This window comes from Protopterus annectens, chromosome 12.part0, assembly GCF_019279795.1.
Source record: "Protopterus annectens isolate FY-2018-M chromosome 12.part0, PAN1.0, whole genome shotgun sequence".
NCBI classification, from domain to species: Eukaryota; Metazoa; Chordata; order Ceratodontiformes; family Protopteridae; genus Protopterus; species Protopterus annectens.
The window spans coordinates 1,278,692,870-1,278,708,072 of record NC_056746.1 but is presented as its reverse complement, the minus strand read 5'-3'; the positions used below and the strand labels follow the sequence as shown (position 1 = coordinate 1,278,708,072).

The 15,203-nt window shown below is 44.6% G+C and overlaps 1 protein-coding gene across 1 annotated transcript in view; it reads right to left on the bottom strand.

Annotated features, from left to right (window-relative positions):
- HM13 (histocompatibility minor 13) overlaps positions 1–15,203 on the bottom strand; it is a 669,462-nt gene that overhangs the window by 418,856 nt on the left and 235,403 nt on the right. The window contains exons 10-11 of the mRNA XM_044090321.1: positions 2,123–2,248; positions 1,511–1,568 (exon numbers count right to left, since the gene is read on the bottom strand). Coding sequence (XP_043946256.1) covers positions 1,511–1,568; positions 2,123–2,248 — 184 coding nt within the window. The remainder of the gene's footprint in view (positions 1–1,510; positions 1,569–2,122; positions 2,249–15,203) is intronic.

The window sequence follows — 15,203 nt, the reverse complement described above, 5'->3', positions numbered from 1 at the left end:
TAGGAAAGCCTCTAACTTAAACGGCTAGCCTATGAAGAGGTAGAAGGAAAGCCTCTAACCTAAACGGCTAACCTGACAAGAAAAGAATAAGAGGGGGGAGGGGGAGAACTCTCCAAATTAAACGAGTTTTGGAAGGAAGGGAGCTACAAATACACACTTAAGCTAACACAACAAAAATAAGACTAAAAGTTAAAAATAACCCTTAGGAAAAAAAGTATTTCTAGTAAAAAGGTTCTATAAGGAAACTTTATACGAGCCTGAGCCAGAAAAACGACACCTCGCAGCTGAAGCGGCAAACGAGATCTGGGTAGCTATTGCTAGGCATCATGGGATAAGGGTAGCCTCAAGCCAGTAAGCAGCTCTCAAGCTACAGAAGATGGCCGAGTCGGAGCAGAGAGGATCGGCTCCAATCCCAACAAGCAAAAACGAAGGCGAGATAGACAACTTAACATCCCTAAGTTATGAGCACTTTTTTTTACATCTAGGGAGATCAACCTTCGCTTGACCGGTGGATGACACAGTACATAATGGCCCTAGTGACTCGCTAATGTGGTTAGCTAAAATCTCAGTCCTACCCTTGACTGTTCTACTATTAAAGCTAGTACAGAACAAACAGTTAAGAACACTGAATTCAGGGCCCAAACAAGTTAAACAAAAGGAATTAAAGTCCCAGTATGTTATCCGTTTTCTACAGCGGACACATTTATTAACTTTCTCTGACATTAATTGAGAAACACAAGAGAAGTTCCTAAATGGATATTTAGCTTTAGATGTCTTCTTTCTCTGGTACAGGCTAACTGATGCACTGACTAGCACTCGGCCTCGGGCTCCAATGGCAAGAAAGAACTGAGGTTATGGTGATGACTGGCTCCCTTTCTATCTAGACATCTTGGGGTCAATCAGGGCATCTGCACGCTTCAGGTGCAGAAAATTCTCTAGTCAGGCTGGCCAAGGGCTTCTATGGCTGGAAACCCCATCAGTTATGACTGAGACAATAAAAGACAAACAACATGAAGCCTTATGATCTAAAGTGGCTATAAGAACAATCCCAAAGTAAGAATATAAAATGTAATGTTGGCTGGTCATCCTACACCCAGTCACTGTAGTATTGCTACACAAACGTACCAGTATAAAACTATACCACTTCCCCAATAAATACCATAAATTAATGTAAACAAAAGACAAACCCAAGATGCAGCCATGCCTTCTTATTGAACCTCTCCTGACCAGAGCACTATCTGCACACAGAGAGCTTAATAGACATGCAAAGGGAATTGGTGACATTTTTCTTGAAAGAAAATAAGTAAAATACATAGCTTGCTTAAAACTTTCTGTTCAGATCCCCACACTACTCAGTTCCTGAAAGACAAAGATACCTTCAAACAGAAAATACTTCATATCCACTCCACAAAAAACAAACGTAAAGAATCTGCTCACAAATTACGCATCACATGTCCATTTGCCACATTTTAAGAACATAAAACTGACTTGCAGAGACGTCACCACTTACATTTAATCGGGGCTTCAAATGACTTTGCTACTGTAACCATAACATTGGTACCAAAAACCTGGGGAAAAAAAAAAAAAAAAAACCCACATTACTCTCAATGAAGCGACTACAGTCAAACTGCATTTATATTAACTTATTACAAATAAAAATATAAAAGAATACTCTGCCATCTCAAGAATGTGCAGGAATTAATTCCTACTTTGAATTCCAAAATGGCATAGGCATGAGGCAAGAAGCTACAAGTTGCTCCTGCTCTACAAATGTTGGCGATCATGGCACAGTAACTTGCCCAGGGTGTAAACGGTTATGCAATCTTGGGCAAGTATTGCAGTCTCCACTATTTTGTGAGATTACCTCAAACATGTTCCAAGGTTACAAGGATGCTCAATTTAAAAGGAATTAATCCTGATGACAGGCACAAGCAGTGATTCAGCTGATTAACTTTCCATTATGGTAACTTTCTTCTTAAACAGCTTCAATAATAATAAAATCTGGAATCGGGGGGGGGGGGGTCCTCCATCTTGCTTCTCTAATGATTTCACACAGGGTTTACAGAAAAATAAATAAATACAAATAAAACATTTGATAGAGATGACAAAATAATCACCTTACCCAGAAGACATCGTATACGAAAAGCCCTCCAAGGAGGATGCAGCCTGTTGGGACATTGTTGAGGTGAAGCATCTCAACACCATTTAACGCAAATGCCAAGCCCAAGATGTTGTTGGCAATCCAGTGCTGAAAAACACAGGTTCTATTAGACAAAGGGAAGAGAACAGGAAAAACAAGACTTCTGTACAACACCCACTTCCCACTCCCTTAAACTTAAAACCTACAGGATACAACCATTACATTATACATTCCCTCTAAGAGTAAATGCTAAGTACACAGTCATCAGTTTTTGTTTAAATTGTTATGTATTCCCATTCCAACTATCTGATTTGCAAGGACATCAACGTAGATAAAGCCGTATGAGGCCCACCCGCCCCGGCTCTGCCATTTAAAAAGGTGTCTTGCGTAACAGACTAAAACCTCATATTTTTTCAGTTAATGAGAGCACTGAGCCCCACTGCCATTACCTCAAAATGTTTTAGGTGGAACATTATTTAAAATGAAATCACTTATATAATATCTAGGAACTCCTAGAAAAGAAAATTCTATATCCAGCCAGCCATCAGTCCATATTCTCTAATGGCTTTCATCAAGCTTAGGGCTACAGGGATCTGGAATTTAACAAAGACAGCAAGGAAGAAATTACACCCATGTTGGGTGCTACTCCACTGGAGGGTAAACCTACGCAGACACATGCACACACTTCACCCAGCCAACCTATCTCTGGAATGTGAAAGCAAATTAGAGACGAGCTGGAAACACAGGAAAAGTACAGTTTTGTACCTACCATAAATGTAGATGTCCGAGAGGTATGCATCTGCAGTCCTAACAAATGGGTTGTCCTGCCTCAGGCAGCCCTTCGGTCGGCCGGATTCCAAAGTCTGGGTCTGGCCTCGGCTGATGTCGCACTTCACCTGACGTCATAGCTGCAGTTCAGCGGGTATAAAGGCATCAGCCGACGCCATTTTCCTCAGTGTTTCTTGCCCCAGATGCCAGGTGCCCTCTAGGAAGGCTAAATTTGGATAAATGCAAATGTTTCCAAACAATAGAGAGCAAATAGAAATAAACATGTATATACATATATACAAACAAATACACCATAATAGATTCCCCCAGCTAGCTACAAGATGGGCAAATACCCTAGGAGTACCACAGAGGGGAAGGAGGGTGGGTAATCCTGACTGCAGATGCATACCTCTCGGACATCTACATTTATGGTAGGTACAAAACTGTACTATGTCCTTCAAGGATGCATCTGCAGTCCTAACAAATGGGTAGAATACCATAGCCAAACTGGGGGAGGAGGCAATAAGATTATGGTGTAGTTAAGATCCCTTGCAAAACAGCAGTGGCAAAACCTGCTCGGGATCTGGAGTATAAAGGTAGATTATAATGCTTGGCAAATGTATGCACGGAGCTCCAAGTAGCAGCCTCTAAAATGTCTTTGGTAGCCACTCCTCGTAAAAAAGCTGTAGTAGTGGCTGTAGCCCTTGTGGAGTGAGGTCTGATGTTTTCTGGAGTTGTCTTTCCATGGTAAGAGTAACAAAATCTAATGCAATTTCCTATCCACTTTGAGATTGTCTGTTTTGAAATTGCTTTTCCTTCCATTCCTGTTGCATATGCTACCAGTAGCTGGTCAGTTTTTCTATTGCTCTTGGTTCTGTCCAGGTAGTAGCGCAATTGCCCATGTACATCCAAGGTATGTAATAATCTTTCTCCCCTGTTCTGTGGGTTGGGGAAGAATGTAGGTAGGTGGATAGCTTGGTTTAGAGATACCCTGGAGACCACCTTTGGCATAAAAGTAGGATTAGTTCTCATGGACACTATCTTGATGGAAGATAAGGAAGGGCTGTACTGCCATTAATGCCTGTAATTCAGAAACCCTTCTTGCTGAAGTGATTGCAAGCAGGAAAGCAGTTTTCCATGATAAGTACTGTAATTCTGCTGTTGCTGCTGGTTCAAAAGGAGGGAGTGTCAACTTTTCCAGCACAAAGTTCAAGTCCCATGCGGGCAATGGTGGCTTCCTTGGTGGCTTTACATTTTAATTCCTCTCAGAAACTGCCTGAGTAGAGGATAAGAGAAGACTGGAGGGTCCATGTTGTATTCTGCTGAAATAGCTGATGCATGAATCTTAATGGAAGAATAGGACAGGCCATTGTGGAAAAGTTCTGCCAAGTATTCCAGGATGTTAGCTATGTTTACCAGTGACACATCTTCTCCTTTAGCTGCACTCCAAATGAGATATCTTTTCTATTTTGCTGAATAAGTTTTCCTTGTTGAGGGTCTGCGAGCCTCCAAGATAATGTCTTTAACCCTTTGAGATAAATCTGGGTTATTTTGTCTTATGCAATGCTCCAGGCAACTAGCTGCAACGTTTTCAAGTTTGGATGCAGGGTTTTGAAGTTGTTCTGTGTTAGCAGTAAGGGAACTAGGGGCAGAGGCCATATTTGTTCCCGAGACATACTCCTCAGTAATGGGTACCAATGCTGCCTCGGCAAGTCTGGAGCTATCAGGATGATCCTTGGGCGGTCTTCTTTGATCTTCAATAGCACCTTGTGCATCTAAGGAAGAGGTGGGAATGCATATGCTGTCAGGTTTTCCCAACTGAAAGATAGGGAGTCCACCTTCCAAGCCAGAGGGTGGTATGTCCTTGTGCAGAATTTTTTCAATTGGTGGTTGTGTGGGGATGCGAATAAGTCTATTTCTGGTAGTCCCCATTTCCTTGTAATGGATTTGAAGATGTCTGGATGCAGCATCCATTCGTGGGCATCCGTGGTAGTTCTGCTTAGGATGTCTGCTAGTATATTTTCTTTTCCTGGTACAAATATTGCCTGGAGCTGAATGTTGAAGCTCAGGGCCACATTCCAGAGGTCCATTGCCATCCGGCATAGAGGGTATGAATGTGTGCCTCCCTGTTTGTTGATGTACCACATAACTGTGGTGTTGTCCGTCCTTATATGCAATTGCCCCTGTTGAAGAAACTGTCTGAATGTCTGAATTGCCAGTTTTACTGCCAGCATCTCCTTTTGATTTATGTGTAGGTTCAGCTGGTCTTGAGTCCATAAGCCTTGTATGCACTTGTCCAGCATGTGTGCCCCCCAACCGAGGTCTGAGGCGTCCGTGGTGATAGTCTGGCTTGGTTGAGGGCTGTGGAAGGGCAGTCCCTTGTTCAATTGACAGGCCTGAGCCCACCATTGGAATTCTTGCTTCAGGCATGGAATTATTGGAATTTGGGTTTCTAGGCTGTGCTTGTGCTGAGACCATAAATTCCTTAGGTACCATTGCAACTTCCTCATATGTAGTCTGGCATGTGGAATCAATATTATGCAGGATGCCATGTATCCCAGGGTTTGCAGGACTTTCCTTGCTGTTAGCTGGTTCTGCGTTGTTAATGCCATGAAATAGAGAGGAAGGTGCTTCTGCTTTTCTGCTGTGAGGGATGCCATTTGATTTGATGTGTCCAGTTCTGCACCCAAGAAAGTTATCCTCTGGGATGGTATCAGCCTTGACTTTTTTATACTGACTGTGTATCCCAGGGCTTGTAGCAGATGAATGACCTTTTTCAAATCTGTTGCTAATTTGTTTTTGTTGTCCGCTTGCAACAGGCAGTCGTCCAGCTAAGGGTAAATTTGAATTCCCTGAAGCCTGCAATGAGCAATTACTGATGCCAGGCATTTCGTGAATACTCTGGGCGCAGTAGATGAGCCAAAGGGCAATGCTGAGAATTGATAATGCTCTGATCCTGCAAGAAATCTGAGGTATCTTCTGCAATTTGGTCGTATGTGGACGTGCAGGTATGCCTCCTTGAGATCTAGTTACCAGCCAAGACTCCTTGCCCAGCATGGGAAGAAGCTGCTGTAGGGTCAGCATCTTGAATTTTGGAACAATGAGATATGTGTTCAGAGCGGACAGGTCTAGAATAGGTCTCCATTGGCTTTCTTTTCTTGGCACCAGGAAAAGTCTGGAGTAAAATCCTTGCCCTTGTTCCATAGACGGTACCTTTTCTATAGCTCTCATCCTTATTAAGTTGTCTATTTGTTCTAGAGCTTTTGTCCTTTGATTTGGAGGTAGGTTTGGCATTCCTCTCTTCCTTGGTAGAGTATGGAAGTGAAACCTGTAACCTTTGTCTATTGTCTGTAAAATCCATTTGTCTCCTGTGATGTAATGCCAGTTTAATGAAAATAAGGCTAGCTTTCCGCCTAAGGGTGCATCTAGTTGTTCCCTGGTAGGCGGTCTCAGAGCCAAGTCACTGTGATTGTCCTGTGGAAGTGGTAGTGGGTGGATCTGTGGCAGTACTTCGCTGGTTGTTAGGCTGCCACTGACGTCCCCTGTAGGCACCTCTGGATTGACCCCTGCCTCTTGGGCGCCTATTCCTGCCTCTCTGTGCTCTGGTGGTGTCTGGAAAGGACCAATTCTTGGAAGGCCAGTTCCTACTAAACCTTGGAGGCTGGACCTGTAAGAAATCCTTGACTGTCTGGACAGATTTTGCTTTCTCTTCCACCTTCTTCAGCACCTGCTGTGCAGGTGAGCCAAACAAATTGTGCTTATCCATGGGAGCATCTAGGAGCTTTGATTTTACATGGTCTGGTAAGGACTGCTCTTTTAACCATGCATGCCTTCTGATCACTGTACCAGTCATTGCTGATCTAAAGGAAGCCTCCAGTGCATCATTGCCGCATTTTAAGGAATGATTACTGACCTGCTGTATGTTATGTACCATTTCCTGAAGAGACTTTTGTCTAATGGATCAGGCGAGGACAGTTTTTTAGTTAACTGGTCTAACATAAATTCCTGATACTGAATCATGTGGAATTGACAGTTTAAGGCCCTAGCCGAAAGAGTAGCAGAAGTATAAACTTTTTTACCCCATCTCTCTAAGGCCCTAGATTCCCTTTCAGAGGGAGGGGTTTTTGGCAGAGGTAGCTGCTACAGCCTTGGGTCCCTCTTGAAATAGTTTCAGGATCTGCAAAAGCAGCCTTATACAAATGATAATGTGTGTCCGGAACCCTGTAGTACCTGTCGGGCTTAGCAGGGGCCGGAGGAAGTGAATCAGGGGCAGTACAAGCATCATTAAATGCATCATCCACAACAGTAAGTACTGGAGGAATGGCTAAAGGCCTATGCTGTGGCAAATGCAAAAAGGTCCTAAGCCTTTTCCTAGAGTCTGAAAAATCCCGGCCCTGCCATTGAAATTGTTCCCTCATAGCATGCAAGGTTTCCCCAAAAGAAAATTCCTCAGGCGGAGAGGCAGAAGGAATGGAGTCTTCTGCATCAGAGTCATCATAAGGAGAATAAGGGCCTTCTGGAGGGTCTGTATTTTCTGAATCATCAGAAGAGAAATCTGAAGAAACTGGCTCAGGGGGCTCTGCTCTAGGCCTCTTCTCTGGAGGTGGGTGAGAGGCCCTGTCAGGGTGAGGTTGGGATCCCCTGATCAAAGAAATGAGATCCTCTGCTAGACTAAGCATTTGAGTACTAGAACTAGGCCTGTGAGAGGGGGTCTTAGAAGGCACAGTCTTGGTTGATTTTGCTGCTTTAGCCCTGGCAAAAGCCTTAATCGACATGGATGCAGGGGGCCTAGCAGCTCCACGTGAAGGAGTGGATATATCTAAAGGGATAGTATCAGATAAATCCTGTGAACCTGTAAGAGCAGGTGGAATTTCAGTAGCAGATTCAGCCATGCTGGATGAGGCCTCGGTGGGAGGCAAGCTTTCGGCCGAAGGAAGAACCGAGGGCTCGGTTTCAGCCGAAACAGAGACACTCGCGGTTGACTTAACCGCGGTTTCGCCGCACCCGCGGACCGCGAGTGTCGGTCCTTTTCCTTGCGCTTTTTAGCTAATTGTGTAGTCGGAGTTTCCGGTGGTATGCTGTAAGCAAAAGCGGGCGAAAAACTCCTCAGCAAATTCCGACCAACGTCTAAGTGTCCGTCGGTTGAAAGAAGCACAGGCTAGACAGGCTGCTACGTCGTGGTCTGGGCCTAAACAAGGTAGGCAATAAGAGTGGAAATCTTTATGAGGTATTTGTTTCCCACAAGTTAAACAGTTATTCACTTTTTCTGACATCGGCTGAGGCAAGAAAGAGTCCCCAACGGGGTACTTAGCTTTTTAGAAGTCTTCGGCAGTAGCAATCTCTGGTTCTGACCGACCGGCACTTGCGAACAGCTTCTGCTTCGGGCGCCACGCGGCAAGAAAGACTGAGGAAAATGGCGTCAGCTGATGCCTTTATACCCGCTGAACTGCAGCTATGACGTCGGGTGAAGTACGACATCAGCCGAGGCCAGACCCAGACTTTGGAATCCGGCCGACCGAAGGGCTGCCTGAGGCAGGACAACCCATTTGTTAGGACTGCAGATGCATCCTTGAAGGACATCGCAGCAAACACTAAGAAAACATGTAAACTCTACAGGGAAGAACACCAAAAGAGAATCAAACCAGAGATTCAAGCACTGTAAGAAGCCTTTCACCCAAATGAAACACAGGAAACGCAGCAAACACTAAGAAAACATGTAAACTCTACAGGGAAGAAAGTACAGTTTTGTACCTACCATAAATGTAGATGTTCGAGTGCTAATACAGCTGCAGTAATCACAGATGGGTTTTCTGCCGTCAGGCGGTCCCTCGGTCGGCCGAATTCCAAAGTCTTGGTCCGGCGTCGGTTGTCGTCGCTTTCTCTTCTGACGTCAGTGAGGCCAGAGTATATAAGACACAGCCGACGCCATGTTCCTCAGTCTTTCTTGCCCCAGATGTCAGGTGCCCCCAGAAGGAAGGCAATACATAAATTATGCTTGTATGTGTATACATGCAATGCAATATAATCCAAAAACAGTGGTTGCAAGCAAATAAACCATAGAAGGATAACCCAGTCAGGTTGTATGAAGAGGTTGTTAGGCCCCATGCCTTTACCAAGTGGGGAAGGAGAGAGGGAAACCTGTACTGCAGCTGTATTAGCACTCGAACATCTACATTTATGGTAGGTACAAAACTGTACTATGTTCATCGTGCATACAGCTGCAGTAATCACAGATGGGTAGAGTCCCAAAGCTACGCACAGGGTGGTAGGTACTAGGAGGAACTGGGTTGAGCCAGAATGCCCTGCAAAACAGCAGTGGCAAAGCCTGCTCTGGTTCTGGAATATAAAGGCAGGTGGTAGTGTTTTGTGAAGGTATGTACACAACTCCAAGTGGCTGCCTCCAGAATATCTTTGGTAGGAACTCCTCTGAGGAAGGCTGTAGAGGTAGCTGTGGCCTGGTGGAGTGTGATCTGATACCTGTAGGAACAGATTTCCCATGATAGGAATAACAAAACCGTATGCAGTGGCCTATCCACTTTGAAATAGTCTGCTTGGAAACTGGCTTCCCTTGAGCCCCTACAGCATAGGACACAGAGTTGTTCTGATTTCCAGAAGGGCTTTGTTCTATCCAAGTAGTAACGTAGCTGCCTATGGATGTCTAAAGAATGCAGCAGCCTTTCCCCTTTGTTTTGAGGATTGGGGTAAAAGGTAGGAAGGTGTATGGCTTGATTTAAAGCTACCCTGGATACCACTTTAGGCATAAATGATGGGTTGGTACGAAGGGAAACCCTGTCCTGATGGAAAATGAGAAAGGGCTGCACTGCCATGAGGGCCTGTAGTTCCAAAACTCTACGAGCTGAAGTGATAGCCAGAAGGAAGGCAGTTTTCCAGGACAAATATTGCAAGTCTGTTGAGGCAGCTGGTTCAAAAGGAGGCAATGTTAATTTTTCTAGTATGTAATTAAGATCCCAGGCTGGTATTGGTTGTTTCCTTGGTGGTCTAATATTCTTAGCCCCTCTGAGGAACTGTCGTAAGAGTGGGTGAGAAAATAAAGGAGGATCCATGTTGTATTCTGCAGAAATGGTTGAGGCATGGATTTTTATGGAAGAAAATGAAAGTCCACTGTTCAGCAGCTCAGCTAGATACTGTAATACCTGAGGCAAGTTCAGTTTTCTAGGATCCTGGCCTTTTTTCTCATTCCAAGAACAAAACCGCTTCCATTTTGCGGAGTAAGCTTTTCTAGTAGATGGCCTTCTGGCCTCCAAAATGACATCCTGCACCTCCTTGGAGAGTAGGGTCTGTTGTGGTGTTAAGGAATTTTCCATGCAGCGAGATTGAGTGTTTTCAGCTGACTGTGGAGAGTTTTGTAGCTGTGCTGAGTCAGCAGAAGAGGCATTAGAGGCAGGGACCAGGGAGGAGTATGTGTTAGGCTCCTCAGCAGTGGATACCAGTGTTGTCGTGGCCAATCTGGAGCAATCAGTATCATCTTCGGTCTGTCTGCTCTTGCTTTCAAAAGTACCTTGGGCAGAAGAGGCAGAGGTGGGAATGCGTAAACTGTCCATGCTGTCCAACTGAATGAAAGTCGTCCACTCTCCAGGCCTTTGGATGAAAGGTCCTTGAACAAAACGTTTCCAATTGATGATTCCTGTGGGAGGCAAAAAGATCTATGTCTGGCCTCCCCCACACTTGTGTTATTTCTGTAAACACCTGAGGATGTAACTTCCATTCGTGTGGATCTGTCATATTTCTGCTTAAATTGTCTGCCAGCGTGTTTTCCAATCCTGGCAGGTACTGGGCTTGAAGTTCGATTTGCCATTCCAGAGCCAAGTTCCAAAGAGTCATGGCTAGTCTGCACAAGGGGTATGAATGTGTTCCTCCTTGTTTGTTTATGTACCACATTACTGTGGTGTTGTCTGTTCTTATCAGTAATTGCCCTGGATGCAGGAAGTCCTTGAAAGCTGTAATTGCATTTATTACTGCTAGCATTTCTTTTTGATTGATGTGAAGGTGCTTTTCTTTTTGGGACCATATGCCCTGGATGCACCTGTCCGTCATGTGCGCCCCCCAGGCATAATCTGAGGAGTCTGTTGTGATAACTTGCTTTGCTTGAGGCTTGCAGAATGGGAGGCCTGTGTTTGCTTGACATGCTTGGGCCCACCATAGAAATTCCTTTTGCAAACATGGGATTATTGGTATCATTGTTTCCAAACTGTGACTGTGTTGAGACCATAGGTTTTTTAGGTACCATTGAAGTTTCCTCATATGCAGCTTTGCACATGGGATTAAAAGAATGCAAGATGCCATGAATCCCAGAGCCTGCAGGATTTTCCTCGCAGTAAGCCTGGTACTTTTTGCTAGTGTTTTGAAGTAATGAGATAGTTGCCCCTGTTTTTCTGGCGTAAGATAGGCCATCTGGGTGTTTGTGTCCAAATTGGCACCCAGGAAAGTTATTTTCTGAGATGGTGCTAGCCTTGATTTCTCTTTGTTGATTGTGTATCCCAGAGAATGCAGTAACCGTGTCACATATGCCAGATGTTCCAGAAGTATGTGTTTGCTGTCCGCTTGGATCAGGCAGTCGTCCAAATAAGGGTAAATTTGTATCCCTTGAAGTCTGCAGTAGGCAATCACTGATGCCAGGCACTTTGTGAATACTCTGGGCGCAGTAGATAAGCCAAAGGGCAATGCAGAGAATTGATAGTGGATTGAACCTGCAAGAAATCTGAGGTATCTTCTGCAGCTTTGTCTGATTGGGACATGCAGGTATGCCTCCTTGAGGTCCAATGTTACCAGCCAAAACTCCTTGCCCAGCATGGGAAGAAGTTGCTGTAATGTGAGCATCTTGAATTTTGGTACGAGTAGAAATGTGTTTAGGATGGATAAGTCCAAAATGGGTCTCCAGTCGGTTCCTTTCCTTGGTACCAGAAAAAGCCTTGAATAAAAACTTTGACCTTGTTCGTGAGTAGGTACCTCTTGAATAGCTCTCATGCTTATGAGCTTTGAAATTTGTAGTTGTGCCTCTGCCTTTTGATTCTGTGGCAGGTTTGGCATGCCTCTCATTTTTGGAAGAGTGTGAAAATGAAATTTGTAGCCTCTGTTTATAATGTCCAGGATCCATTTGTCTGTTGTGACAATATGCCAATTGGCTGCAAATAATGCTAGCTTTCCTCCCAAAGGCGCTGCCAGCTGAGACGTGCTTGGCATGAAAATGAGGGAGTCATTGGGTTTGCTTCCTGTATTGTTGTGCACTGTCCTCGCCACCTCTTGGTGTTGGAGTTTGCCATTGTCGTCCTCTATATGATCCTTGTAATTGCCCTCTGCCCCTTGTGCATCTGTGTCTACCTCTTTGGGGCTTGTCAGTGGCTGGAAAGGACCAGTTTTTTGAGGGCCAATTTCTGCTAAAACGTGGTGGTTGGACCTGTAAAAAGGCTTTGACAGTTTGCATAGATTTGGCTTTTTCTTCCATTTTCCGTAGTATCTCCTCAGCATTAGTACCAAACAGCACATCCCTTTGTAAAGGAGCATCTAGAAGTTTAGCTTTGACATGATCAGGCAAGTTTTGTTCTCTAAGCCAGGCATGTCTGCGAATGACTGATCCTGTAGCAGCCGCTCTGCTTGAAGCCTCTAGTGCATCATAACCACATTGTAAAGTGTGTTTACCCACTTGTTCTGCACTATGCATCATATCCTGTAAACTCCTTTAAATCTGGTTGTTCAGGTTGAGACATTTTATTCCTTAATTGTGATAACAGGAACTGTTGATATTTAAGCATATGAAACTGACAATTTAAGGCCCTCATGGCTAGGGTGGCCGAGGTATATACCTTTTTACCCCACCTTTCTAAAGACCTTGACTCCCTTTCTGCTGGAAGTGGAGGCCTTCAATCCCTTGGGACCTTGTGAAATGGTTTCAGGGTCAGCATTATGACTTTTGAAGAGAAATTGGTGAGAGATGGGTACTCTGTAATACCTATCAGGTTTGACTGGTGCAGGAGGCAGAGAATCCGGGTTAAGGCAAGCCTCCGAATAAACATCAAGTATGTCCAAAACAGGGGGTATCGCCAGAGGTCTGTGTTGAGGTAACAAAAGAAATTCCCCAAGCCTTTTCTTAGAATCTGAAAAGTCTTGGCCTTCCCAATGGAAGTGTTCCCTCAAGGTGTGCAAGGTTTCCCCAAAGGAAAAATCCTCAGGAGGAGATACAGAAGGGATGGACTGTTCTGCATCAGAATCCTCAAAAGGGGAGTAAGAGTGTTCCTCTGCATCAGAATGTTCTGATAAAATGGATCCCTGATCAGAAGAAGGAGAATCTTCCTCCACTCTGGGTCTCTTGTCTGGAGGGGGTTGAGAACCTCTGATAAGAGTAATTAAATCCTCAGCCATTTTAAGCATCTGTTTTTTAGGCATGGGACCTGGAGATGGGCCCTGTGCAACAGGCCTTTTGGGGTGCCTGGCTGTTTTGGATTTAGTAAAGGCCTTAATGGAAAAAGAAGATGAGGGTCTGAAGACACCATGGGTGGAAGTGGACCTGTCCACATTAGTAGGCTCAACATTAGCAAAGGCTTCGGTGGTTGTAGTCTGGGAAAGGGCCGAGGTCCCAGCGGTCTCGGGTACAGAGGACACCGCCAAAGGAGTGTCGTCAGTAGTCAGGGACTGCAAAGGCGTCTCGCTGAGAATCGGACCACGTGTAGCCTGTTTTGGCGTGGTGTCGGCGGGGACCGCGGGCCTCGCGTGTCGGTCCTTTTCCTTGCGTTTTTTGGACAAAACGGTAGTCGGAGAGTCCGACGACATTTTATAATCAAAAGCTTTACCGAAATAGTGTTGGGCAAACTCCGCCCGACGCTTAATAGTGCGTTTATTGAAGGTAGCGCAAAAGCGACAGCCCGAGACGTCGTGGTCTGGGCCTAAACAAGGTATGCAGAGGGAATGGAAATCCTTATGCGGTATTTGCTTCCCACAAGAAACAATTATTAACTTTTTCTGACATCGGTCTGAGGCAAGAAAAGTTTCCCCAACGGGGTACTTAGCTTTAATGAAGACTTCGGTTTCCAAAATATTCGTAATTCAGGAGCTGGCCGACCGGCATTTGCGAACTGCTTCTGCTTCGGGCACCGCGCGGCAAAAAAGACTGAAGAACACGGCATCGGCTGTGTCTTACATACTCTGGCCTCACTGACGTCAGAAGAGAGCAACGACAACCGACGCCGGACCAAGACTTTGGAATTCGGCCGACCGAGGGACCGCCTGACGGCAGAAAACCCATCTGTGATTACTGCAGCTGTATGCATGACGAACATCACCAAAAGAGAATCAAACCAGAGATTCAAGCACTGTAAGAAGCCTTTCACCCAAATGAAACACAGGAAACGCAGCAAACGCTAAGAAAACATGTAAACTCTACAGGGAAGAACACCAAGAGAGAATCAAACCAGAGATTCAAGCACTGTAATAAGCCTTTCACCCAAATGAAACACAGGAAACGCAGCAAACACTAAGAAAACATGTAAACTCTACAGGGAAGAACACCAAGAGAGAATCAAACCAGAGATTCAAGCACTGTAAGAAGCCTTTCACCAAATGAAACACAGGAAACGCAGCAAACACTAAGAAAACATGTAAACTCTACAGGGAAGAACACCAAAAGAGAATCAAACCAGAGATTCAAGCACTGTAAGAAGCCTTTCACCCAAATGAAACACAGGAAACGCAGCAAACACTAAGAAAACACGTAAACTCTACAGGGAAGAACACCAAAAGAGAATCAAACCAGAGATTCAAGCACTGTAAGAAGCCTTTCACCAAATGAAACACAGGAAACGCAGCAAACACTAAGAAAACATGTAAACTCTACAGGGAAGAACACCAAAATAGAATCAAACCAGAGATTCAAGCACTGCAAGAAGCCTTTCACCCAAATGAAACACAGGAAACACAGCAAACACTAAGAAAACATGTAAACTCTACAGGGAAGAACACCAAAAAAGAATCAAACCAGAGATTCAAGCACTGTAAGAAGCCTTTCACCCAAATGAAACACAGGAAACGCAGCAAACACTAAGAAAACATGTAAACTCTACAGGGAAGAACACCAAGAGAGAATCAAACCAGAGGTTCAAGCACTGTAAGAAGCCTTTCACCCAAATGAAACACAGGAAATGCAGCAAACACTAAGAAAACATGTAAACTCTACAGGGAAGAACACCAAAATAGAATCAAACCAGAGATTCAAGCACTGTAAGAAGCCTTTCACCAAATGAAACACAGGAAACGCAGCAAACACTAAGAAAACATGTAAACTCTA